General features: G+C 39.8%; 1 protein-coding gene across 1 annotated transcript; it reads right to left on the bottom strand.

The window, feature by feature from the left end:
- Positions 1 to 6,185: 6,185 nt before the first annotated feature.
- On the bottom strand, positions 6,186 to 7,578 carry LOC146581851 (uncharacterized). The gene is made up of 2 exons (XM_085245870.1): positions 7,504 to 7,578; positions 6,186 to 6,925 (listed from the first exon to the last, which is right to left on the bottom strand). Exons 1-2 carry the CDS (start codon positions 7,576 to 7,578, stop codon positions 6,311 to 6,313), a joined length of 690 nt encoding a protein of 229 aa, XP_085101996.1. The 3' UTR covers positions 6,186 to 6,310.
- Between the last annotated feature and the right edge of the window lie 3,864 nt (positions 7,579 to 11,442).

The raw sequence follows: 11,442 nt of genomic DNA, 5'->3' as shown, positions 1-11,442 counted from the left end.
ATGATAGTCCAAATTTGACCTTTTACCTTAATACAAAGTGCAGTGTATTTGTTTTTAAAGAAACAAATGTTTTTAAAGTAACCAACAGAACAGAGTCTCCAGGGATTTCTAACAGACATCTCGAAGATTTCTTGACATCTCTTGTTAGGAGCAAAAAGAAAAACTAAATAGAACCAAGACAAAGTGAAACACCTTCTAACAAAAACATGTATGCAATCCTAGAACAAGTATGAACTTGCAGAAGTAAGAAAAGAGTGTTTTTAACCCTTTTTTTGCCTGATACTACATTACTCTAGTTAATACTTTGAATTCTCAGAGAACTGTCAATATCTCAAGTAACTGTAGTTTATAGTTTAGCTGCTCATCCGTTTGTTACCTGTTGAAGTTCAGGGTCTAGCTGCTGGATGAGGTCTGCATTCACTCAGTCCCTCAGCTTCTTCTGTCTATGAAGGTGATTGTAAAGAGCCAAAGTTGTGTTTGCAGCATTATGTGGTTGTTTCTGTCCTGGGCACAGTTTGCAGTTTACCTTCAGGTAAATCCTTTTATTGTAAAAATGAAAGTAGTTTTTAGACTCTTTCTTCTTTAGGCCATCCACTTTAATTGAGACTGTAAAAGAATACACTTTTGTAAACACATGATTTAAAGGTACATAATAAAAGATAACTCTTGAAATAGAATATCCTTTTGAAACCAAATATATGGGTGAAAAAAGGTTACATTTATCTAGACTTGGCCTCGTGCTTGTGCACCTTAGAAGAAAAATGACATTGTGCCCCAGATCTAAACTCCACTTTTAAAATGTAATAACTGTGTAATAACAGTCATGAATCACACCAGAGTGGATACAAGAACACATAGTAGCACAGTGTTCTGATTCAGTGCTGGAACGTCTTTCAAATGTTTGTTGGCCTTGTGATGGAGCTTTCATATAATCAGGTTATGTGCAGTCAGGACAATCCTGAAAATTACTGTGATGTATTAAAGTAACTGGCAATATGTGCAAATGGTTGAGGGAAAACTGCCTACATAAGAATGACATGTAATGTACATTATCATTAGCAATAAAATATGCTGAATATTTATGTTGAATGTGTTCAAGACTAAAACATAATAAATAAAATCTCAGGCACACAAAGAAAAAAATCCTCCTCTAACTGTAGCTGCTGCTCATCCAGCAGCCTGTCCATGCTGCAGAGGCCGGAGCCAGAACTTGAAGCTGTTTCCTCCACAAATGAGTCCTCTCGTTCATCTTAAACTCTGCCAGGCCAAATCAGAGTGTAGTGCAGCTTTACACCCACACCTGAACCTGTACAAACACCCACATCCACCTTAACCTGCACACGGAGGCTTCTCTGAAAGAAGATACTTTCAGGATGTTTTTACTTTCTCAATCTTATTTCAAAATGGAAATAACACATAACTCAGGGCTGGATGTAATAACTGCATGATGATGGGAATCACGTGAGCACATGAGGTGATAAAGTAAATGCAAAAAAATGAAAATTAATATTTGATAAGAGACAAATAGAATGCAGAAAATAACTACATAATAACTAAATTTAACTACAAATTTAAAATAAATGGTGTGACAAAATGCAATATCTCACCAATCATATTTCACTTCAAGGTGATTAGTTTGCCTTTACTTTGGTGTAAAGATGCAGTAGACAGAATATGAAAGGAACTGTTGCAGGTAAAGCAAAGATGGCATAGTGCATGTACATTTGTTTGTTGGTGTATAAATAATAATAACCTGAAGACGTTCAGCCTGTGCAGGAGTGATTAGCACAGCAATAAAAGCAAAGTCAAAAATGCTTAGTGCTGTAGTGTGGAGTTCACCAGGTCAGAGCTTCAGGGAAGACGTTTCTCCTGAACCTGCTGGACAAAAGAAAAAAGTCAAATAATTCATCTTGGCCTGCCCAGGCAGCATTTATGCTGATTGTAATCAGAGTATCACTTCCAACAGCATATTTCTATTGTGTGTTTCTTTCAGTGCAGATAACGAAACTCTGAGTTGATGAAAGTTTTGCTTCTTTATAATGAGCAGCATTGCTTTCTGCACTAAGCAATTAAATTAAAATGAAAAAGTAAAAATCAATACAATCAATCAATCAATCAATTAATCAAAGCTTTATTTGTCACAAGCAGGTTGCCCTGCAGTGAAATGGGACCCCCCGCCCCCGACCTTACACACATAACACAGACATCACATGGGCTTACAAGTCGGAGATCGGTAGCGTTGCCAAAATTTAATCAAACAGATCACTGGTCAAAGAACATTATACCAAATCTTATTTTAAAACACTGAAATGTACATAACAACGGGAAGGTACAAGAGGAAAAAAAAGAGACCTCCACTCATGCTGTGCTTCCATGGTAGGACAGCACGAGAACAGGAAACAAAAAACTCCTCTGCACAAAAAAGCACATGAATGTCCACAGCACAACATTGTGAAGACATGACAAGCCACAGGGTTGGGTAGGGGATGAGGAGTAATCCCAGGCAACACACACTGAAAAAAATAATCAGTGGGATAAACATAAAAAAAAATATTGTAATCGGTTACACGAAATTAAGTTATGTTTGGTTAACCTTAGTTTTTTATGTTGTACCTGCACACATTTTTCTGGTAACATGAACATGACTTTGTTATGTTGTTGTTATGTTTTTCATTCTGGTCAAATATTTATAGAAACCACTTGTTTATCAGACATGAACTTTTTGTGTTAATTGTATTGGACTACTATGTGTTATATTGACAAGATTATTTTATGGTAAGCTTATTTTGTTTTATAACAAATTTCTAATATATAATATATAATCTAATATATAATTGAGTGTTCAATAAATAAAACTAAATTAAGGCTGATCTTACTGTATGTACTGTACACTTTCTCTTCAATCAAAGAATTAAGAAAAACATTTTTGTACAATGACCTGTATTTTTGAAAATACTACACAGTTGTAACAATGGACTTTCAATTCAGGCTTCCAAGATATACATGAGTCATATTTGTACAATGCATCTCTTGAAAAACATTCCACAACATTCCTCAAAGTTATCAGCTGTAACCTGAATTCAACATTGTGGGGCCTTATGACATCGCGCTTATGTAAAAAATAGTTTTTTAAATGTAAGAGCCATAAGGTAATATGGCAATAGGGGTGTAATTATTAAAATGACACAAAGGAGAGACTTAAAATAACATTATAACCCACAGGCACAAAACCAAGAGACCTAAACTGATTAGTATTGGCTTGCTTCTATCACTAAACATCACAATCACTATACTAGACGATGCAATCTGTTTGTAGTGGTGCACCTTGGGAAAAAAATTGCAAACTGGTGAAATTGGTGCAAGGCACCATTTCCATTGAGAAAAATGGACATTCAAAGTTTGAATTTTTTTTTTAAAAGAGCCATGGCTTGAAAAGTGAAAACTGCAGTAATAAAGGCCCCAAGTTGAAAAGTGCCAGAAAAATAAGTTTCACTATGTACTGCAACTTTACCAGTGCTGGCTTAAAAGAAAGGATGGTACATATTCGAAGAAGTAAACATGTTGTTCCCACATCATAACTGGAAAACTGTTCAATCGTACAGTCTGGTCCTGAAAACCTGGGCCTTCTTTGAAAGGCTGTTCCGTTTGAGCTCCATAATCAGTTTCTATAATACCTCGAAGGTATACTTTTCCAGTGGGTAGGTGAGGTTCAAAGTGTACATTAGTCCAAACAGCATTGCAGGTGCTAGGGTATAGTTATCCAAATCCTGCCAGACTCTCTGGCCTTCAAGGACTATCCCGATGTCCTCAGGGCTGCCATTGGCATCTCTTGACTTTATGATGTAAATTCCCATGGTTGTTTCCTTATTAGATCGTTGGATAATGGCTTCATCTGTGGCCTAGAAAATGCAGAATTCCAAAATTTAATCAAACAGAACACTGGTCAAAGAACATTATACGAAATCTTATTTTAATCTGTGTCACTATTCCAAAAAATGTTAACATTAACACATTAGGTGAACAAAAATGGATTCATTGCAGCATGTGATTTGAGTCCTCAGAATGCTTAAAAAGGTAATGCATGAAGTGAAATCTCCATGCAAAGAAGCAGAATACTGTCAGAGCACAGAGAGGTGTTCAACTATGAACTCCACACATAGCTCTAATGCAGGTAAAAGAAAAAGAAAAACGCATCCATGGTAAATTGTGAAAATCCCAGGTGATTTTCAACATACTCCTGGCATAGAGTGACAAGCAGCATTTTGTTAAAATTATTATTTTCCCTAAAGTGTATACACAAATAAATTTTTTTCTTACCTGGGCCGTGGGCTCCAGAATGTTCTGAAGTCTTCTTCCTATTTGTCCTCCTCGCCTTTTGAAGACCTTTATTAGTTTGTCAGATAGCACATCTATCTGCGAGAGTAATATGGACTGCAGTGGTAATGCGCTTAAACTCTGCATTTATCTAAAAAGAGAAGTTGTCACATAAAAATGCTGTCAAAATCTCAAATCTCACAAGGTTACATCCACACAAAGTTGTTATTTTTTGTCATATTACTATTTATTAGCTATGGGTCCCATGTTGCTGAGCAGTTCCATAGTTGCCCTTACTTCCATACCACCCAAAGCCTGTTTGCAACCACAGCAGTTGCCTCCTTCTGGCCATTTTGCAGTTCTGCCAAATGACCCAGAAACTACATCTATTATTGTCATATACACATCAAGGTCTTTCATTAATACTTAGTTAAATTAGTTAATTTGACCTTTCCAGAAAATTTACCTTACAGAATGTGAGATAACATATGCAAATCTTCACTAGTAAATAAAATAATGTTATTAAAACCTTAACTGTAACACCTCTACGTAACAGCGCTAGAGAATTGTTCTGAAGCAACACCAATCTGCCCTTCAGCAGGGATCGATACAGAAAAAATAAATTTAACATATTTATATTGTCAGTATTTTTCATCTCTTCAAGCCCTCCTCTCAGTCTCTCTATAAATCAGTTAAAATAATTTGTTGGGTTTTTGTGTGTCTTTAACATGTTATCAGTACATTACATTCACTGCCCCAGAACATGAAATAAAGCCCCACGTCATGCACTTCCTCTCCTAATGAGTACTGCATAGGTGTCATGCCCTAAATAAATCGACTTTAGTGAAGACCCCCCCCCCCCCACACACACACACACACACACACACAGAGCCCACCCCATGGCAAACTAGCTTATTTAACTGTTTAACTAAAACATTTTAGGTACAACCAGTTAACTAAATGAACACAAGTTTGTTAGTCTGTATTCACTGAGAAAAAACAAGCGAATGTGACTGGGCACACACTGAAAAAAAGCTAATGCACATAATATTGTCACGCAGCTTAAGTTAGCATTATCGTTAGTTAACTTAAGGAATGACTTGTTTTTTCCATTATGTTGCTCAACAGCAATTCATGAGAAAAACTTCCCCATGTAATGGATGTTCTCTTCGTTTCCTCTCAAACATGTAGTTTTCAGTTTACCTCGACAAAGTAAAGCTCAGCACCAAACGTAAACGAAGCGAAGACAAAAAATGGCGGACCGCCAGAGTGAATTTTCCCTTGCAGAACACACCCTGGGGGGGGGGGGGGGGGGGGGGTTTCAACAGAAAACATAACTATTTTCTGTTATTTTGATATGACTGGTTTTAAAAGACTGAACATCCTTCTAAAACAAGTGAAAGGCGTGAGACTTAATTATGTTTAGACCAAAAATATAAATGATTCATGTTGGATATATTTACTGTATTTTTACTAATTTAACATGAATATTCTTAAAGAATATGTGAAAATTAAAAGACAAAAATGTTTAGATGTGAAATTTAAATTAGTCATGCTGGATATATGAAGTAATTCTATGCAAATTCTACAACCACCCTATTGTATTTTTTTCAGTGCAGCAGCCATCCTAGCAACGGCGCCGACTCCAGCGCGGGCCCAGACCCGCCTCGTGTTCCCAGGGGGCAACAAGCATCGAAGGCGTTGGAAAGGGAGGGGGGATGAGTGAGTGCTTATCAGTGTAAGTGTATGTGTGTGCGTGTCCATAGTTCAGCTGAGACAGTGTCCTTCGCCCTATCAGGCTAAGTAAACAGTCCTCCAGCCAATCCAGGTGGCCTTGCATGGGATGGGAAGAATAGTCATCACACAGTCGTTATCAGGGAGTGATTGTTCGGCTCCAGCCTTGGGCCTGCAGCTGGCGCCGTGGTGGTGTCCGCATTACGATGTTGATTTTGTTGATTTTTCATGCGAGCAGCTCAGGAGAATTTCAAGCTGCTCTTTAACACTCTGACGCTGGTCTCTCAATCTCCCGTTGGAGAGCCGCGAGCCTCTCCATGATGGTATCAAACTTCTGTTCCGTGGTGTTGTCATTCTTTTGATTCTGAGACCTCACAACTGCAGTGATCCGTTCCGCGATGTGATCCAACTTTCGCTCAAGGGTCTCATTCTGAGCAGACCTCTCTCTGATGTATCCCCCCATACACTCAATGGTGTTGTTTTGAGCCTTCACAGCAGCTGTAAGCGTCTCCAAGGTGTTAACCATGCAGCATTCGTTGTGAGAGGTCGCGCCTCGTCCCATCGCTTCGATTCCAGCAGGCAGCCTTGGGGGGGTTTGAACAGCCAGTTCCGCTCTCTTATTTCTCCGATAAACCAGGGCCAAGCCAGCTCCGATCAGCAAGAACCCTGTTATCATGGTTCCGAATAGATAGATATCTTCAGCGTCCTCGATCGACAGTCCCGCCAGGCACATGACCCTCCAGTTCTGCCACCCGTCCATCGTGTATCCGGCAGGGAAAGTCCCTCCAGGGCACTCGGGCTCTCCCGAGCCCAGACTTCTCGTTGAGAAAAGGGTGTCAATAGCATTCAAAGACCAGTTGATCAAATCCACAATTCTCTTTTAGGTTTTAGAGAACAACAGTGAGAGACTGTTCCAGGGAAAGTAATGCACACGAGACAAGACAAGGACACAGAGGCTAAGCAGGGAAGATAAGGGTAAGGAGGAGAGGAGAAAAAGTGCGACCGCCTTCGCTGAGAGCCAAACGAAGGCGGTCGCACTTTTTTTACCCGTTAGCAGTTCTCCCGTTAACAGGAGAACTGCTAACGGGAGACTTTATCAGAACACATGGGGAACAGAGGGTGGGCAGGATACAGTGAAACAAGGAATAAATGTGAACTATAGCTTTAACCATAAAGAAAACTAAAGCTAGGAAAACCTCTCGACTCCAGCGTCTCTAAAAACAGTAGCGAGCTCGTCAGTGTCATCACCACCACCTGTCCACTCACCTGCCTGGCACCACCCCTTGAGCTCAGTGCGGCATCCCTCCCCTGCAGCTGAGCCCCGCCACATAACCCTGACTGAAGCTGCGGCTACATCCAGCCGAACCTACTTCTTCTCCCCCAAGCGGGAGAGAAAACTGCGCCCCCGGCCTGTGGATCTCCTGAAATTTACAGGGCTGTAAAGCCAGATACTACCGGGTGATCCGGGTGTTTGCATCTTTCATGCAGTGGAGCCATTGCAGCGGGGTGTGGTCTGAGCAGCTGAGCCATGGACCACACCTCCGACTGCTTATATAAAGGACGGAAAAGTCAAAACTCAACAAACCCAGGAAAAGCAAGGCCTCATCCTTTTTTATATCGCTGATTATATTCATACTGTATGCAGTCTGTAAAAACTTCCCTATTCTGGGATTCTGTATAGAAATGTTTAGATTAGATGTGTGGAAATGTCCCTAAATATTGATTAAAAAACATGAAACAAACTAAAATAATAAAGCAGAGTGGATGATCTGAGTCTACAAAACAGGACCTACATTGGAGTTCTGTCCCTCTTAGTTTATATGGCACTTTGATGATGGATATTCCAAACAAATGTTTAATTAAAAATTAGTACAAACCCTCTGAGATCCAGTAAGCTTTTGCTTTCTTGAGGCTTTGAGCCACAAGGATGTTTGTGTTTAATAATCCAGCCTTTCTCACAAGATGTTACATTTGACTAAAATAGAACCTGGTGCCAAGTGTTACTTCCTGTGCCTTGATTGCCATGTAGTTGATGGACCCCGCTCTGTGCCGTCACATCCCAGAGTTATAATGTCCTCAGTAATAAAATAGAGCAGCAGGGAAGGTTAAAGTTAAGACTTTAAACTGAACAGGGAAATTAAGGTGGTTCCCTGATGACATGGTTTTATTTCAGATTTTCATTACCTCAACAAGGCACGCCCTGAGGTCAAATACATTTCAGCAGCTCATATTTGCCACATGTGCAGTCAGTGTCACCTGTGATATCAGTATCCTGCAATATGTTACACCAGGCTTCCATATGTGCCATGTTTTAAAAAAAAGTTCAAGACTATTTTCTTTTATCTTGAGTCATTTTCTCTGAGTCAGGGTTTAGCCTGAAGGGCTAACAAACACTTGAGGTTTCCATGCTCCGGCTGTCAGATTTCAAACAGTCCTGCTCAGATGAGCTCATTAAGACTGCGACATTTCTGTTTTATTCTTTATAGGGTGTCACATTTCAGGCAACTGAGCCGAATTTTCTCCAGGGAAGGCGACTTACAGATACAATTGGAGTTTATCAAAATTTGCTCCCTGAGGGGGTTTTTTGAAAAAGTTCCCTTTGTGCAGGTGGACATATCAAATTCAATAATGCTCAGCAAAAGTGTGCAATAATCATCTGACTGTGCTTGTGTCTCTCTGCAATGTGTTGCTCTCAGAAAAAGAGAAAAAAAGGCAGAAAGTGTCGAAACTGCTAACTCTGAGATTGTGCCTCAGCTATTCTGACATTGAGTGGAGTCATTTAATTTCCATATCAAAGGGACTTCAGGAAAATCAGAAAAACCTGCAAAAGCCGAGAGGCAGTGCTCTATTGCTCGCAACCAAGCATCTGAAGAAAGAGAGGGGGGTGGGGGTGGCGAGAGAGTGGCAAAGCGTGATTAGAGAAGCTGGCAAAGCAACGAGGGGGGAGACAGACAGACGAGCAGGAAAATGAAGCGTTTTCTGTCTCATATCTAAAACGTGTCTCATCCTCACAAAAGTTGGTTTCTCTGGTAAAAAGGGCTTTTTTGTGGTGGGGGGGGGGGGCCCGTCGGGTGAATTAACCACAGGGAAGTGGGGTCTCCAGAAGGCACGGGGGGGTAACAGGAATTCTTGCTCATTTTGGTGAATAACAGGGGAATATTGTCCATGTCACTTCCCTGTGGTCCTGACTGCTCTGTGAAGAAAAGTGGGCTAATCCCAACGCTGTTGCCAAATCAACCACCTCAGAGGTTTTGACCTTAAACACTCTGGTATTATAACTGCAGCACATTAGTGCATTCACAGATATGCATGGTGGTGTTTTATTTTTTTAGCCTCTGTCACTAAATCCATCGCGGCATTATAAATGATTCAAAAGCTAAACAGGCTGTCCTTGTGTAGCTGCAGGGAATGAGCCTTCAATGTATCATTTTAGATGTTCAATCAATAATCCTTTAATGTTGACCTTGTGTCAAAATGTAATAACTGGATAGTTTCCAGATAAATTCATGAAAGAACGTGTTTTTAAAGAGTGGTGTTTATATGGGCGGTTAATACAAACCTCACAGAGCAGAACACTCGTTTGTTCACACTGTGCCAGTTCACACTGTGTCAGTTCACACTCCTGTTACAGTCACTCATTTTGGAGCAAGTTTAAATTCATAAATGAATTTATGACTGAATTCATTTCATTAAGTGCTTTTAAATCTAAACTACGAATCCTTGAGGCCATAACATGCAACTGTTTCAATTAGACTAATTGTCATTTTAACCGATTTTTTATATTTATGTGAATTTTATTGAATTTTACTGAATTTAATTTAATTTGATTTTATTTTTTTTGCATGTGTGTTGTTGCTGCCTGTGTTTAACCGAGTAATTTCTGTAACTGTGAGACACTTGCTGCTGCCTGTCTTGACGAGGTCCCCCTTGGAAAAGAGGTTTTTAATCTCAGTGGGATCTTCCTGGTTAAATAAAGGTTTAAAAAAAGATGATTTATGAAGATTTCCTGCTTTATTGAATTGTACTTTAATGTAATGTTCAAACTCACTGCACAGAATCAGCCATTCACCAACAGCTATGTGCAAACACCTAGAGGTGTTCTGGTGTTTTGCAGCCAGACTTTCATTGTGAAAACAATCTAAACCCTAATCCTTAAAATATCTGAACCAAATGCAAAAAGAAACTTACATACTAGTTTTGCCTGTTTATAGCATCAACCACATGTTGATGTTTTGCAATCATTTTTAACTGGCCTCAACACCATATTCACAAGTCCTGTAGAAGTCCTGCAGTTTCCAGTCTTGCAGTGTACGAGTGTCATTCTTACACATGAAGGCTTTTGGGGGAAGATTTGACTCTCCTTGTAAACTTGTATAAATACTAGAACTGATCCAGAAAGACTGTGAAAATATCCAAATGCATTCCTGTCATTGTCTGTTTCCTTTTATTGTCTAAATAAGAAGAGATTTTAAAGTGCAGAGGTCAGTCCAGCTCACACTCCAGTACAGAGTCTGGTGGGTCCGACTGTCACATTGCTGTGACTTTACTACATGATGCAAAGTGGGTTCATCTGTGCACTGTAAAGAGTTACATGACACTTTGACTCGAGTTTAGCAGACGGGTGAAATCTCGGTGTTGGTCCAACTTTCAGAGAGATTTTGGAGTAAAGGTTGCCCAACAGCGACAATGAGATCGATTTTACTCGTAATAATTAAAGTCGTGGATGTGTCACTTTGATATCAGAAGCTGGGCTGTATGAAGTAGCTGCTTCACTCGTCCCTGTTGTCAAATCTCCATGTTAAAGAAAGGCGATGTCAGCACTTGAGAAACAGCTGATCGTATTCACAGACGCATTAATGTTCATGCTCCATTGGAGAGACTCTGGGGGGTATTCCTGCTGCCACATTTAGCTGGGTTTACCCCCGTGTGATGGCTAATTCTACAAGAGTAACTGACAGTCCAGTGTGTGACTTGTAAAACGTAAACGTATGTGTCAGTGCTGTCAGAAGGAGCCATGATGAACACTTTTGACATTCACACGTTTTAAGTAAGATAGTCAATTATCTTCCCAAGTGCAGGCCAAGGAATGTGCCGAGGCTTAAACACACAGTAATTGTGTAAAGTCCTAAAATGTAGTACTACAAATCACCACAGGCAATGTTCTCCCAGTGACACTTACTGAAAAGGTCATGTGAAATGTCACTGTAGGGGCATCTGCAGCTTGAGGCCATAGTCTCACATTGGAAGCATTTTCAAAAAGATCTTTTTTCTTTTTTTGAGTGTTTTCATTGCCTGTGTGCATCCCCTCTAAAAGATACCTCCATAGTCTTTGTGTGAGCTTGTATGTGAGGAGAAGGATTTAAAATTAGATTCTGGATTTAACAGGAAGCTAAT

This window comes from Mchenga conophoros, linkage group LG2 (genome assembly GCF_057382185.1).
Source record: "Mchenga conophoros isolate Kocher_MC1m ecotype Shallow Benthic linkage group LG2, M_conophoros_male_GT1.1, whole genome shotgun sequence".
Lineage (NCBI taxonomy): Eukaryota > Metazoa > Chordata > Actinopteri > Cichliformes > Cichlidae > Mchenga > Mchenga conophoros.
The sequence above is the reverse complement of the archived record's forward strand: the minus strand, read 5'-3'. Positions and strand labels throughout refer to the sequence as shown.